The sequence below is a fragment of the Misgurnus anguillicaudatus genome, chromosome 22, assembly GCF_027580225.2.
Source record: "Misgurnus anguillicaudatus chromosome 22, ASM2758022v2, whole genome shotgun sequence".
Classification (NCBI taxonomy): domain Eukaryota; kingdom Metazoa; phylum Chordata; class Actinopteri; order Cypriniformes; family Cobitidae; genus Misgurnus; species Misgurnus anguillicaudatus.
This window is the reverse complement of record NC_073358.2, coordinates 47,387,603-47,403,629: the sequence shown is the minus strand read 5'-3', so window position 1 is coordinate 47,403,629 and position 16,027 is coordinate 47,387,603. Positions and strand designations below refer to the sequence as shown.

At 34.9% G+C, this 16,027-nt stretch overlaps 1 protein-coding gene across 2 annotated transcripts in view; it reads right to left on the bottom strand.

Annotated features, from left to right (window-relative positions):
* Nucleotides 1-207: 207 nt before the first annotated feature.
* ksr2 (kinase suppressor of ras 2) overlaps nucleotides 208-16,027 on the bottom strand; it is a 131,190-nt gene continuing 115,370 nt past the window's right edge. Inside the window, exons 20-22 of one of the 2 annotated variants that reach the window (XM_055198438.2) lie at nucleotides 10,588-10,717; nucleotides 9,715-9,848; nucleotides 208-1,046 (exon numbers count right to left, since the gene is read on the bottom strand). In XM_055198438.2, the coding sequence (XP_055054413.1) occupies nucleotides 1,040-1,046; nucleotides 9,715-9,848; nucleotides 10,588-10,717 (271 nt within the window). In that variant the 3' untranslated portion in view covers nucleotides 208-1,039. Of the gene's footprint in view, nucleotides 1,047-7,672; nucleotides 9,849-10,587; nucleotides 10,718-16,027 lie in introns of those variants that run through there. The other variant, XM_055198437.2, reaches the window with a different exon arrangement.

Below are 16,027 nucleotides of genomic sequence, written 5' to 3'. Positions count from 1 at the left end.
AGTTAACTCAACTCAAACCATTTAAGTTATTAGTTTTAAAACACATACATTTGAGTACTGTGAACTTAAACAAATTGAATCATATGCAGTTATGCACTTATATTTAAGTTCACACTACTTAAGTGCATAATTGCACATGACTCAAGTTCACAGTACTTTAATGTATGTGTTTTAAAACTTAAATGGTCTAATGCAACCGGTTTACTTAAATGGTTTGAGTTAAGTTAACTGTTAGGTTTTACAGTGCAGCTATTGAGTTAAATTAATCCCAAATTTTTGAAACAACCCAACATAGGTTAAATTACAACCCGGCACGTTGGGTTTGCTCCTTTTTTTACCGAGTTTGAAAATAACCCAGCACTTTTTAGAGTATAGTCAGATGAAAAAAATTAGAAGATTTTTATATTTTCAGATGAAAAGAGTGATGAGTTGAGTCAAAATGTTACATGTTCGATCTCTCAGACAAAGTCGAGTGATGTTTTATAAGAATTACGGAGCTGCAAGGTTACATTTCTCAGAAAATGAATGACTGACTTATGTACACGCTCAGAAAAAGATTACTGGGGCAGTATACACTTTCAAAAAGTACACATTTGTACCCAAAGAGTGCACATTAGTACTTCAAATGTACATATTGGTACCTCACAGGTACATATTAGGGTCTTTTTAAAGGGTACTAAACCATCTTTGTACCTTTTTGAGTGTAGTCGTCAGGGACAAGTGAAAGTGCATACAGCATGAATGTCTCGGCATGGTTGTGATGTCAGCAGTAGATCATTTTGGTAGAGATCTGTGCGTACAGTATGCAGACATATTAAACAAGATGCATCCTTAAAGTCACAACTAACCATCTAACACATTTAAAGGTTTATCTATACTGAACTCTGCTCATTGCGCTCCAAAGCCAGCATATCAGGATTTCCTGCCATGTGATCAATGATGTAAAAACCTTGAGGATGTGATTGGTTGTTGTCCAAAAGTGGGATAATGGGAGATACAGTAGCAAAGCCTGGTGAAGAACAACAGGAGGCCGTCGTTGTCACAGCCTATGAAAAGGAAAACAGATCATGTTGAACCAGAATGAGAGATTATGACTCCTATGTCCTTTTCTTCTGATGGATTGGATTTTCTCTATTGCTGCCACTAGTACAGTATCCTTTCCAAAATGTTTTCCCCTTACTGCAAATGGGGTTGTTAGTTATTCACCCTGCCGTCTGCATTATGGTTGCTTGCATGTATATGTTGCGAGTCTGAATTTGCAGATACTTTCGATTCCGAGTCAGCGTTTTGGTCGGTACCATCGGCTCACTGTTAGCGGATCACCGACCTGCTGCCCAATAGAAAATAACCACGCTTTCATCACTCAACTTTAAATCTAACCCCTTTTCGGTCTCTCTCTGCTTTCTGTTTTGTCGGCCCAAGTTCGTGACTAATCTGAGAAAGCTTAGTGAAGCGTGTGGGTGTCTTCTGTGGGGTTAGAGAAACCTGTGCTCTTCTGCGCGTATGACTTTTAAACTAGACATCTGAAGCATGAAATTGGTCAGAAAGTCCTCCCACGTTGAAAAGGCATATATTGATAGAGTACCTGTGCCTGGTCACCCTTTAGATTGGAGCGAAAATGCTCATTTTCAGTAGAAACTCGAAGAGCTTGAAGCCATAATTCACTTCAAACCCGTAGAGGAGCGTAGAGAAACGAGATTTGGAAATGTTGTTTACCTTCGTGTTTGGTTATTATTCCAGATTCATTCAGAGAGACCCGATTCATTCATTATGGATGAGAGATGCCGTCACATGTTAGGGTAAAACAGAGACGGTGACGAATTCAAAACTTTTCAACAAAAGATAAAATTCAACACATCAGACACTGGACAAGAAGACAAAATGTTGTTTGGTGTGTATCGTCCTATAGTATTTATCTCAATTTGTTCCAGAAATGTATTGCAATAGGACAGGGTTTCCCAAACTGGGGTTCGCAAACCCCTGGTGGTTTGCGGAGGAATTGCAGGGGGGTTGTGAGTTAAAAATAATCAATTACAATGAAATCATAAAATGTAATGAAATGCAATCTAAATTAAACATTTACTAACAAAAATATGTATTTTATTTGCTTAATCTGAATGTCATGTGACCATTACACAACACTACAATACATTGTAAAACTGAGATCTCATGCAAGATGGACAGATATGTACAAATAACAGGTAACAATTAATATAATGATGTAAAATACTACTAATAAAAACTTTAAAATGGATGAAAAAAATTTTTGGAGTTAAAAATGAAAATGCATTTTAAATTATTGAAATATTTATGTATAATTTAGGATTCGGCTGACAAAAGGTTTGAAATGCCCTGCTATAGGAGACATTATGATAATACTTTACTTGAAGGGGTGTTCATAAGACTGAAATGACACCTTCATGATCATGACACGACGTGTTATGAACATGAAGGAGATTTTATGTACATTTATGACAACTGTCATTAGGTGTCATTTGTTTAATTATGTCATTTTTAATGCAAAATGACATTGTTTAATTGTCTTTGTTATGACAATACATCATAACTTGTCATTAATCTGTCATATAAACATGACATAGCAGAATAATTATCGAACTTAAGAAAAAACATAGCTTTTTGGGTTAACATTACATTAAACTGTCATTTAAATGTCATTAAGTGCTAATACTATGTCAAATAATTTTAAATACCTTAACAAAATGCAAAAGACACTTCAAAATATTATACTTAACTTTATGTATGAGCACAATACATAAAAACTGACACTCAACAAAACTTGTTTTTTTCTCACACAGAGGGTTCTGAAATTTTCTGACATAGAAGAAAAAAACGAACAAAACATTTAATCAATTTAATTTATTGTAATTAACTTTGCAGCAATATACATGACCCAACGTTGCATGGCTTAACTGATTATTGTACTGATTCATTTAATTCCAGGTGATAGGTCTCCAAATGCAATAAAATATAATTTTATCAATTAGAATAATTATTATTATTATTATTGAATGATTGATTTTATTTGTTAAACACATGGAGGAAACTTTTTAAAAAATTTGAACCGAAAAATATTCATGATGTTGTTATAAAACTATTTGACAGAGTATTAACACTTAATAACATTTTAATGACAAATTATATTTGTACCACTCTAGTTGAGGTCAAGAAAAATATTAATGATGCTGTTATAAAACTATATGACAGAGTATTAACACTTAATAACATTTTAATGACAAATTATATTTGTACCACTGTAGTTGAGGTCAAGAAAAATATTAATGGTGCTGTTATGAAACTATATGACAGAGTATTAACACTTAATAACATTTTAATGACAAATTATATTTGTACCACTCTAGTTGAGGTCAAGAAAAATATTAATGATGCTGTTATAAAACTATATGACAGAGTATTAACACTTAATAACATTTTAATGACAAATTATATTTGTAACACTGTAGTTGAGGTCAAGAAAAATATTAATGATGCTGTTATGAAACTATATGACAGAGTATTAACACTTAATAACATTTTAATGACAAATTATATTTGTACCACTGTAGTTGAGGTCAAGAAAAATATTAATGATGCTGTTATGAAACTATATGACAGAGTATTAACACTTAATAACATTTTAATGACAAATTATATTTGTAACACTGTAGTTGAGGTCAAGAAAAATATGAATGATGCTGTTATGAAACTATATGACAGAGTATTAACACTTAATAACATTTTAATGACAAATTATATTTGTAACACTCTAGTTGAGGTCAAGAAAAATATTAATGATGCTGTTATAAAACTATATGACAGAGTATTAACACTTAATAACATTTTAATGACAAATTATATTTGTACCACTGTAGTTGAGGTCAAGAAAAATATTAATGATGCTGTTATAAAACTATATGACAGAGTATTAACACTTCATAACATTTTAATGACAAATTATATTTGTACCACTGTAGTTGAGATCAAGAAAAATATTTATGACGCTGTTATAAAACTATATGACAGAGTATTAACACTTAATAACATTTTAATGACAAATTCAATTTATATTACTGGTAAAAAGTGTTCAGTTATATTGTCTTGGTAATGTCAAGTTGTTATGACAAGTTATGATGTATTGGTTAATGTCAAGTTGTCATAACATCTCAAACAATGTAATCTTTGCATTAAAAATGACATAATTGAATGAATGACACCTAATAACAGTTGTCATAAGCGTGCATAAAATCTCTTTCGTGTTCATAGCACATGTCATGTCATGATTATGAAGGTGTCATGTCAGTCTTATGAACACCCATTCAAATAAAGTGTTTACTCAGTTAACTGAGTTTAATAAAACAAATAACAAATACAATATGAATACATAAAAAATGTAATTATACTAATAATGCAATAATGAGTAGAATGAGTAAAAGTTAATATTATACATCACTTTTAATTTATTTACATTTTAGATAGAATTATATAATCTCTTTCTAAAATATATAATTTACTTCATTTGTTCCACCATTTTATACTTCTCCATCAAGCTTGTCGCAATGCATTCTGGGTTTACCTTCACTATATAGGATACCTGCTAATACCTTTGAATTTGGTCAAAGGTCGAGGAACTCAATGCTTTTAAATGTTATTAGCTCACCTGGTTTTGAAACAATACAAAGCAATAAATCTAATATGAACTACAAATTTTGGATTTTTTTTGTCCTCCTTCACTTGCTTTATAATGCTCTCTCTTTCTCTCTCTCTCTCTCTCTCTCTCTCTCTCTCTCTCTCTCTCTCTCTCTCTCTCTCTCTCTAACTTAGTGATCCAGATTCAATTTAAATTCCCCTACTAATAATCTTGTGTGGGTTCGTGTTTTATTGTCTTTTATAACAGTACTCCATTTGCCTTTGCTTGCACATAAGCACTAACACTCGCATGACTCTGCAGGAAAGTAATTGAGTTTATTTGCTTTAATTAGAGAATCTCAATGACACTACATTGATCTGATGAAGGTGTCCCTTTATCTGTGTTTCTTCACACCAGTCTATTCAGCGAAGGTGTATTTTTAAGACGAAATGTAAAATGTCATTTCAAGTGATTTTGCTCACATCTTTATTAAAGGTGCTGTAGGTGTTGTTTTTTAATAAAAAAATTGTTCACTCTCTGACTCATACAGTATAAGCTTCACAGGTATCCCCAGAAACTACTGCTGTGTGTTGTCAGTACGAGAGAGAGAGAGAGAGAGAGAGAGAGAGAGAGAGAGAGAGAGAGAGAGAGAGAGAGAAAGAGAGAGAGAGACTGTGGTGTTGAAGTGTATGAAATAATTCATTATTATGTTGTTATGTTTGGTGAACATCACTTAATGCACCTTTCAAATAAAGTACTATATTGTTAATTATTCATTTTGCATTTACATTTATGCATTTGGCATTTATGCATCGGTTTTGAATAGGATGACGCTTTATAATTCTTTAAACAATAATATTAAACAATATTATTTAATAGGTTAAATATAGGTGTTATTTTACATTTATGGATTGGCAGACGCTGCCTGTTATCCCAAAACAACTTACATACATTCTTTTTGTGTGTTTCCTGGGAATCAAACTGATGACCTTTCTGCATTGTCAATGCAATGCTTTACCAGCTGAGCTACAGGAACAAATAAAAGGTTAATAATGCATTTATAAATATGGCATTAAGACTATACATTTGGATTTTAAACAATGATCTGACCTGGTAATCATCTCATCTGTGAAGAAAGGAATTAAAAGCAAGGGAAGAAATTAGCTTATGACATTTCATAAATTTCTTTAAAAAAGTACACATTGTACCTAAAGGGTGCATATTAGTACCTCAAAGGTACATATGGTATACTTCAAAGGTTCTGTTCCTAAATGTTACAAATAAGGACCGTTTTTTAAATGGTACTGTCCCACCTTAATTTCTGACAGTGTAAAATGTGCTTGTGCGGTAACATCTAACTGAACTGGTTTTATTAGAGTTTAACATATTTGTATGATTAAATCAATGTACCCGAGGTGTTAACCAAGAGGTAAACAAGGTGAAAATGGGGTATGCATTATTTTTTCTTTAAATTAAAGAATAAAATACCATTTAATACACGTTTCACTGCAAGCTAAAGAAATCCACAGGGACCACTCACAACGCTGACTTTCATTGAATTAATAGAAAAACATTTTTTTAAATTTATATCACTATACCAGGATAAATACAGACATAAACTTTGTGTAGAAAACAATCGACTTAAACTCACATACATGTAGCTAAAGGATTATTAGGAACACCTGTTCAATTTCTCATTAATGCAATTATCTAATCAATCAATCACATGGCAGTTGCTTCAATGCATTTAGGGGTGTGGTCCTCTCCTGAACTCCAAACTCAATGTCAGAATGGGAAAGAAAGGTGATTTAAGCAATTTTGAGCGTGGCATGGTTGGTGGTGCCAGATCTGAGTATTTCCCAATCTGCTCAGTTACTGGGATTTTCATGCACATTCATTTCTAGGGTTTACAAAGAATGTTGTGAAAAGGGAAAAACATCCAGTATGCGGCAGTCGTGTTTGCGAAAATGCCTTGTTGATGCTAGAGGTCAGAAGAGATATGGGCCGACTGATTCAAGCTGATAGAAGAGCAACTTTGACTGAAATAAGCACTCGTTACAACTGAGGTATGCAGCAAAGCATTTGTGAAGTCACAACACGCACTACCTTGAGGCGGATGGGCTACAACAGCAGAAGACCCCACCGGGTATCACTCATCTCCAATACAAATAGGAAAAAGAGGCTACAATTTGCACGAGCTCACCAAAATTGGACAGCTGAAGACTGGAAAAATGTTGCCTGGTCTGATGAGTCTTGACTTCTATTGAGACATTCAGATGGTCAGAATTTGGTGTAAACAGAATGAGAACATGGATCCATCATGCCTTGTTAACACTGTGCAGGCTGGTGGTGGTGGTGTAATGGTGTGGGGGATGTTTTCTTGGCACACTTTAGGCCCCTTAGTGCCAATTGGGCATTGTTTTAATGTCACAGCCTACCTGAGCATTGTTTCTGACCATGTCCATCCCTTTATGACCACCATGTACCCATCCACTGATGGCTACTTCCAGCAAGATAATGCACCATGTCACAAAGCTCGAATCATTTCAAATTGGTTTCTTGAACATGACAATGAGTTCACTGTACTAAAATGGCCCCCACAGTCACCAGATCTCAACCCAATAGAGCATCTTTGGGATGTGGTGGAACGGGAGCTTCGTGCCCACGATGTGCGTCCCACAAATCTTCCTCAACTGCAAGATGCTATCCTAGCAATATGGGGCAACATTTCTAAAGAATGCTTTCAGCACCTTGTTGAATCAATGCCAGGTAGAATTAAGGCAGTTCTGAAGGTGAAAGGAGGTCAAACACTGTACTAGTATGGTGTTCCTAATAATCCTTTAGATGAATGTATGTATAGGCTACTGTTATTTTAGCTTATAAATTAAAGATTTTAGTCAAAGCTTTTATTGATTACGATCAATCTTATTAAAATATTAAATAATTTAAATAAACTAATATGTGCATTTTTTGTTAACATAAAACATGACTCATGACAAGGAGTAAAAGAAATGACAAACAAAAAACGAAAGTCCAAAATCAACACCTTTTTATTTTCATACATCTTCATAAAGGATGAATGTAAAGAAAGCTTGGGATGAGTACCAGTCGCTAAGCCATGAGCCGTAAGGCATCAGTAAATACAAGCTTTTATATACTTACTTACAACAAATAATACATACAAAAACTCAAATAAACCCGCAAAGACGCGCACACAATATCAGTAAAAGAAATGTAAACTAGAGCGATGGAAAAGTGTTAATAAATAATGACCACCAAATAAATGCATGGATGGGTAAAAAATAAAACACACACACACACAAAGAGCGAGAGAGAGAATACAATTCATACATTCTTAATGACGCAGAAATATAATAATAATAGATGGCAATGAGGTCGGATTCAATGATTTGAATATTAATTACAGCAACAGATCATTAAGCAAAGTCTACAGCCTGTTAAATAGGCCTGATATGGAAGCTGCTTATCAAAATCCGATTTCTCCTTACATTTTCAGTGCGAAAACACTGTCCACACACTTCCTCATTGTCCTATTATAAACATTCGAGTACATCCATATATTTATACAGTAGGTTTAAATTTGTGCCTTTCTAGGCCTGATATAGACTTTATTTGTATTACTTTCTTACATTATCGTCAGGAGTTCATCGTAGTTTGTAAAACTACTGTACTGTGTGGCCCTATCTTGAGGGTCTCGACATGATCAGACCCCCTAAAAAGGTTCACATGCATTGTAGAAATATAAACGCCCACCCGACGACATCCTAAAATAGACTTTGAAAAATAACAGCAGCAAGAAGTTTGTGAGCATTTCGACACTGGCAACCATGGCTTTACACGTGAGCGGATTGTCTGTAAATGCTTGGCGCTGAGATGAAGAAAAAGCGGTTTAGCGTTTTTCGGCAAGCCATACCCAACTAGCGACAGCGAACTTAAAAGAGATCGAATCGAACCTTCGCACGCGTGTTGACGTGATCATCGTTCTGTGTTACAACATGGACACAATCCATAACTTGCAACATGCAACAGTCATATTAATGAGACGTGATCTATATAATAATATACAAATGTGTGTGCGAAGAAATGTGCACTGTTACTTATGATATATTCTTTACAGTACAAGAATGTGTAACCTATAGTACAAACAACGCAAAGCTTTAATTTATGCTTAAACATTCTTAAGTATGCAATGATAAGTAAAAGGTTCGTAAGTGTGATAGATACGGTCGGCTATCTATCCCTTTCATCGTAGGCTCAGGAATAGCATTTTACCCCAGGTAACTTTGTTTTGTCACAGTTAGGCATGATACAATTCAAGTGTCGATAATATACATACGTGCCAGACGGCGACACGTTTCAATACGGCGCCGTCGCATCTATAGGCAATGCTAACTGCACAAATGAGAGCACAACCTTATCTACAACGCAACAGGAAGAGAAATTCGCACATTCTAGAATATATACATGTACACCTCCCTAATGGTAAAGCTTTGAACGTCCCAGCGTAAAAATATTAACGATGCGCAACACAAGAATGGAAATCAATGAAACACTGATAGACCATGAATGAAAGAAAATGAAGAATACATTTCCTCAAAGAAGAAAATAAATACTGAATCTAAAAAAATATATATAACAATACAGACAAAAAACTCACTTACAATAAAACAAGTTTTAATCGTTTATAAAAATGCATCATCTATGTGGTCGGACGAAAGAAAACGACATTCACCAAAAGTGGAGTAATTCATTCAAAGATAACAATGAGAAATAATCACAAGCAGTTGAAATATGCGAACAGATTAAGCCAAAAAACGAAACAAATCTGTTTTATGATCAAATACAACACAAGAAAATATATTGCGCTAAATGATTACGTCGCAAAATACATGCACAATTCATGTAGCAACCCTTCGTGAGGTTTTCGTAGCCACGTTGACGGAGTCTTTGTTTTAATATTAACGTTATATTTCTCGATCGTATAGTTTAGCGCTCGTTTATGTTGTTTGTTTATTTGTTGTTGTTGTAGTTTAGCTCATTTCACATACTCAGCTGATTTCCAGAAGTGCACGGGGTGTGACAGGCGACGGTTGCGTTTGGGGAGTTTCTCCAGAAGATCCACCAGCTTGGAGAAGCTGGGTCGCTCTTCCGATTCGTACGCCCAACAAAACAGCAGAATGTCCTGCTCGAAATAAAAAAACAAGGACTTCATTCAATGCTCTAAATTCTCCTTTTGTGTTCCTCAGAAAAATGGAAATCACAGGGGTTTGGAAAAGCATGAGGTTAAAAAAATGAATTTCATGTCGTGTGAACTATAATTATCATAATCAGGTTTAACGCTAATTAATTTGCCTCATAAGAAGTTAATTGAATGATTTTACTACAATGTCAGCTGTGACACAACGCTTACATTGGGTGGTGGTCAGTGGCGCCCGGTGACTTTTTTCGAGGGCGCTCGATGCGAAGTTCGTCACAAAATGTATGTAGCCCATCATGTGTGTGGTTCCTTTTTTCCAAATATGTTCTGCGTGGCGAGAGATCCTGTGTGCATCACGTGCCATGACGAAATAAGTGCCTGCTGCAGACACGTCTGAAGGGTTTATGATAAAAGAGACACTTGGGTTTGCCAGATACTCGCATAATCTCATGCGTAATCAGAGTTTACTGTTAAGGGAGGAGTCTTGCGTGTATACGGTTTTGACGCGTGTGCAGCAGGCACTTATTTTGACAAAACACATGTTGCACACAGTATCTCTCAAAGCGCATAACACATATTTTGAAAAAAGGAACCACACACGACACTCCGAACACTTTTTTTGAATTAGCGCCCCTCGGATGAGCAGTCCCGAGCCGCCACTGGTGGTGGTCCGATACATTTGTTAAGCACCGTATATATGTGTTGTATGAGAGTATATACTCACAGATATCTCCTTGCCCATGCCGATGTGCGTGAGGTTGGGCTTCATTCCACTGCCAACCTGCCAGATTATGACTTCAGCCGGCTGATTCTTAAAGGGCCACTCGCGCGCATGCAGCTCGTACCAGATAGTGCTGAAACATATGTCAGTGAGAATTGTGTCACTATACTTAAAATTTTGTTAAAAATATAAATATAAAAACATTGAGTGCACTGCAAAAAATTATTTTCAAGAAAAACAATTCTTAGTATTTTTGTCTTGTTTTCAGTAAAAATATCAAAAAATTCTTGCGCAAAACGACCCAAGAAAAGTCTAGTTTTTAGAACAGAAATATCAAATTTAGGTGCTTTTGTGCATAAAACAAGCAAAAAAATCTGCCAATGGGGTAAGCAAAAAATCTTGAACATTTTTCTTAAACACTAAATTCAAGAAAAAATTCAAGAAAACTTTGCTAACCCTATTGGCAGATTTTTTTTACTTGTTTTCTGCACAAAAGCACTTAAATTTGATATTTTTGGTCTAAAAACTACTTATTTTTTTTGGGTCGTTTTGCTTATCGGGAAAAGGCATCTTGATTTGAGAATTTTTGGATATTTATACTGAAAACAAGACAAAAATACTAAGATTTTTTTTCTTGAAAATCATTTTTTGCATTGCAAAAATTATTTTCAAGAAAAAGAAAACTACACTTATATTTTAGGTTGTTTTGCTCATTAAGATAAACCATCTTAGTTTAAGAACTTTTAGACATTTTTACTGAAAACAAGACAAAAATACTAAGAATTTTTTTGAACAGTTTCTCATACAGGGATTATTCTAGTCCTAGACTAAAATCCTTAAAGGATTATTTTACTTTCATAAAAAATAATTCTGATAATTTACTCATACCCATGTCATTCAAGATGTTTATGTATTTCTTTCTTCATCTGAAAAGAAATCAAGTTTTATTTTGAGGAAAACATTCCAGGATTTTTCTCCATATAATGGACTTTAGTGGATCTCAATGGTTTGCAGTTTCAATGCAGCTTCAATGGGCTCTAAATGATCCCAACTGAGGCATAAGAGTCTTTGGGGCGGGTCACATTTCACGTCTATATCCGCACGGAAAGCCGTCTGTTGGTTCTTGTAACATGACATGCGTTGCACTTCTAGAAGTTGAAATGTTTTTACTTGATGCAGTGCGGACGCGCCTGGAAAAAACAAGTGCGTCACAGCGCGTGCACATTGCGACCATGCCGCTTCCATTATGAGCGTGCATACTGCGTGCTTACATTTGATATAACGAACTTGCGTGCGCAAAAACGGGAAATGTGAATCGCGACTTAATCTAGCAAAAAGATTTTTTGCACTAGCTTTGTGATGCACTAGTGTGACCCTACGTATTATGTAATCATGTCGAAAGGTCACACATGACGTATACATACCGCTCCATTGTTTACAAGTGTGGAGAAAGAGGACCGTTCTGTCGTTGTTGTATGTGAAATAATAATTAATGTCTTTGTATCAGTTTATTGTTTACAATGGTCTGCAAGTGTGCGTGTCACATATGTAACGCGTGACCTTTCGACATGATTACGTAATACGTAAGGCCGTGCTGGCGCGTCACACAGCTAGTGCAAGACGAGAAGTTTTTGTTTAAAAGTACATATTTTTTTGGTCGAAAATGACAATCCTTTCACTAGATAAGACCCTTATGCTTCGGTTGGGATCATTTATAGCCCTTTGAAGCTGCATTGAAACTGCAATTTTAAATTGCATTGAAACTGCAAACTAAAGTCCACTATATGGAGAAAAATCCTGGAATGTTTTCCTCAAAAAACATAATTTATTTTTGATTGAACAAAGAAGGACATAAACATCTTGGATGACTATTATCTGGATTTTTTTAATGAAATTTTGTACAGACATATCTTAACATACATCAGTGCCATTGTTTTATCTCAAGATGCACACCAGTATTGTTTTTTGTAAGGTATGTTTGTAAAAAAATTGTCCTAATTTAACTATCCAGGAAACTGCCCCATATAATTTCTTTGTAAATGTTATACATAGAACACTGAATCTTATAATTTGCTTTAATTTAAGGATAATAAAAACTTAACTAAGTGAGTCTAAAAACAAGTGTATAAGAGTTTATGATGAGAGTATTTGAAAAATGCTAAGGACTTCAACACCACATTTCAACAGCACTTCTGCTTTCACTATCTCACATGTGCTCTTTTATTCCAGTTCATTTATTTAGAAGTCATCTGATATGATAATGCTGAAAATATGGTATTTATCTCTAAAGGGCAAATTTGTACTAAACCACACTTAAGAGCTTATTAAAAGCTTATTAAAAATCAATGAGGGAAGAGATCTGCTCATCTGAGCTCGGCAATTTAAAACCAAATGTAAAACATGTGGCCTGCAGTAAAAAATCTGTTTTTTATAATACTTTTGCAAATACTTCGATATTCACGCACTGTCTGCGTTGCTTGTTGTATTCTGCAAATCAGGTGATGCCCTAAAGATGCCCCTCAAAAAGTGAAATACAATTTTAAGTTTGTCATCATCAGGCCAGTGCTATTCAGCTATGAAGGATGCAGATAATCATAACCTGTCAGACATTAACTCGTCAATTAAGAGAAAACGCTTCCCTGCCAATGACACTTTCCTGGCGAGTTCACAGTAATCTATATTTCCGTTACTGTCCACTAGGTGGCGCTCTTATGCTGCGTTCACACCAGCCGTGGTAGAGGTTCAAGCGCGAGTGATTTCAATGGTAAGTCAATGTAAAGACGCATTTACGCACATCTGGAGGTCTCACGGCGCAAATGAGGCGTTTAGCACGGTAGACACGAATTGACGCGCGAATGATGCAAATTGATAGTTGCCACAGGAAACGCGCGAGTTAAAAAACTGAACTTTGGCGGAAAATCGCACCGTGTGAACCAATCAGGAGCTTGCTCAAGTAGTGACGTGATTACAGGAAGCAAGCGAAGTCGTAGAAGCCCCTCCCATGACGCAAATTTCCGCGTGAATGTCTCGAATGACTAGAATTTCACGCGCATATGAAGCGAGTAAACTACGTTTGGTGTGAATTCAAAATTACCCTAATAAAAAACTGAAGCATCAACTAATTAAAAAACTTAGGAAACTCTGTGTATGTTTTGATCATCGTTCTGAATCTGATCTCTACAAAATAGTTTTACAAAAATGCAATTATTTCAGGATTTTCCCTAAAATTTTGTATTTTTGAAAAAGCCTACCCATATTTGAGAGGTTATAAAAAGAGAACAAATGAAGATAGCATGAAAGTTCATTTGTTTGTTTGAAAGCAGAGGGTCTGTTTTTTCATTTGATATATTGTATGTTTATATATTTTGAGAAGAACATTTTCTGCAAGGCATTTTGTGAGACCTGTGTGAAAATGAATGACTGGCAACTTTTTTTAAAAACTCAGAGAGGTTTTAACCGTACGTACGATCCCGTTACACAAAGTCCATCAAACAAAAGGCTATTTATACACTGCAAAAAATGACTTTCTTACTTAGAATTTTGGTGTTGTTTTCAGTAGAAATATCTAAAACTTCGTAAATCACGATGTATTTTCTTGATGAGCAAAATGACCTAAATAAGTCATTTTTAGACAAACATTTGTGCTTAAAACAAGCAAATGTATCTGCCAACAGGGTGAGAAAATGTAGCTTGAATTAAGTGTTTAAGAAAAAAGAAAACTTTCTCACCCCATTTGCAGATATTTTTGCCTGATATTTATGCACAAATTCACTTAAATTGTATATTTTTTGTCTAAAAACTAGACTTATTTTCTTAGGTCATTTTGCTCAACAAGCAAAAGCATCTTAATTTAAGAATTTTTTGATATTTCTACTGAAAACAACACAAAAATACTAAGTAAGAAAGTCATTTTTTGCAGTGCACTTCTGCGTCGAGTGTACCGCATAGTCTATGCATAACGCGTACCTCCCCAAAAATGCAACAACATGTCCATTTTACGCGGATCGCTGTGATTGGTCTGTTAGAACCCCTCCCTCAGGTAAAAACCTGTTATGTAGTGTCGCATTTCATTATGTGTTTTTTACTTGCGGCAATAAAAACAAAGATAGAGCGATATCAGGCTGTAACAGAAGTTGCTGTGAATTTTCCTGTTTTTTCTCCAACAACTTACACAACAAGCTGCTACTTCTTCTGCTTTTGCCTTGATATTATATGTTACAGCAGTAAGCGATCTGCATCTTAACATGGGCAATGACGCAGAAGTCTAAATAAAACTGTGCAGAGGGTCCGACGCAGAAGTATAAATCAGGCTTTATATGAAACAACTGCTCAACTTAGGAGTCTGTTGCATTAAAATACATTACTCATAGAAAACAGTGGATGCAAAAACAGGGAAACGGCAGGAAGAAATTGCTTCGGGGTGACCTCTAGGTACCAGCTGGACAACTTGTGTGTCTTTTTGTATTTGGCTCCCACAGAGTGACAGTGTGGCGGAGCCTCCATATGGAGATAAAACATGAGGACGCGATTGTGTTAGGACTCAACAGAGCAGCATTCCTTCATTTCTTCATCCATCTATCTATCTATCCATCTTGTTATTCATTTGGCCCACACGCTCGCTGCCTCTGGAACGGCTCAGGTCAGGTAGAATTAACTACAGATGGATGTTCAGTTTTGCATGTAGTCTCGTGTGAATAGACTTTGATTAGTCCGCTTAGCGCTCAATGAAAGTTGGTGAATTAATTCTGGCACACCAAAGGTGGCATATTGTACATTTTTCCTAGTTGAGGGTTGCTGCACCAGTTTGACGTCACATGACTATTTTCCAACGGAAAACAGAAATAAATGTTTACCGTAAGTTACGTTTGTTCAACGAAAGCCGTTTATGTTTTCACTGCTGAAACCGTCTATACCACTTTTGTGTTTTGATCAATATACAGTACATTAAACAATGGCAGTTATATATGGAGGACCACAAGAGTCATGCAAAATGTAATAAAGAACTTCGATACCTGGACAATAAAAATAGCAATTAATAGATTTGTTTAAAAATTCATTAATTAATCTATAACTAAATAAACAAAGTTACAAAAAAAATCATTATGTAACATTTTATTAGGCAATAAAAGTGAGATTAACGTAGAAATGAAATAATAATCCATTAATAAATAGTTCAAATTAATATAACAATTTACAAAAACAACATAAAACACTCAATAAGTTCATCATTTTAAATTGCATTTATAAATTCTTAATTAAATAATGGAATTTCAAAATGTATTACAAAAAGCGATTTTAAAAGAGAAATAAATAACTGGATTTATAAATTGAACTACAAATACATGTTTAAATTAGGCATTTAAAAGGGCATTTCCGTTTTAAAACTTTTCTGTTTTCTTTTCTTTTCTTTTTCGCTATTCGATTTGCTTTCCGTTTTAGCCTC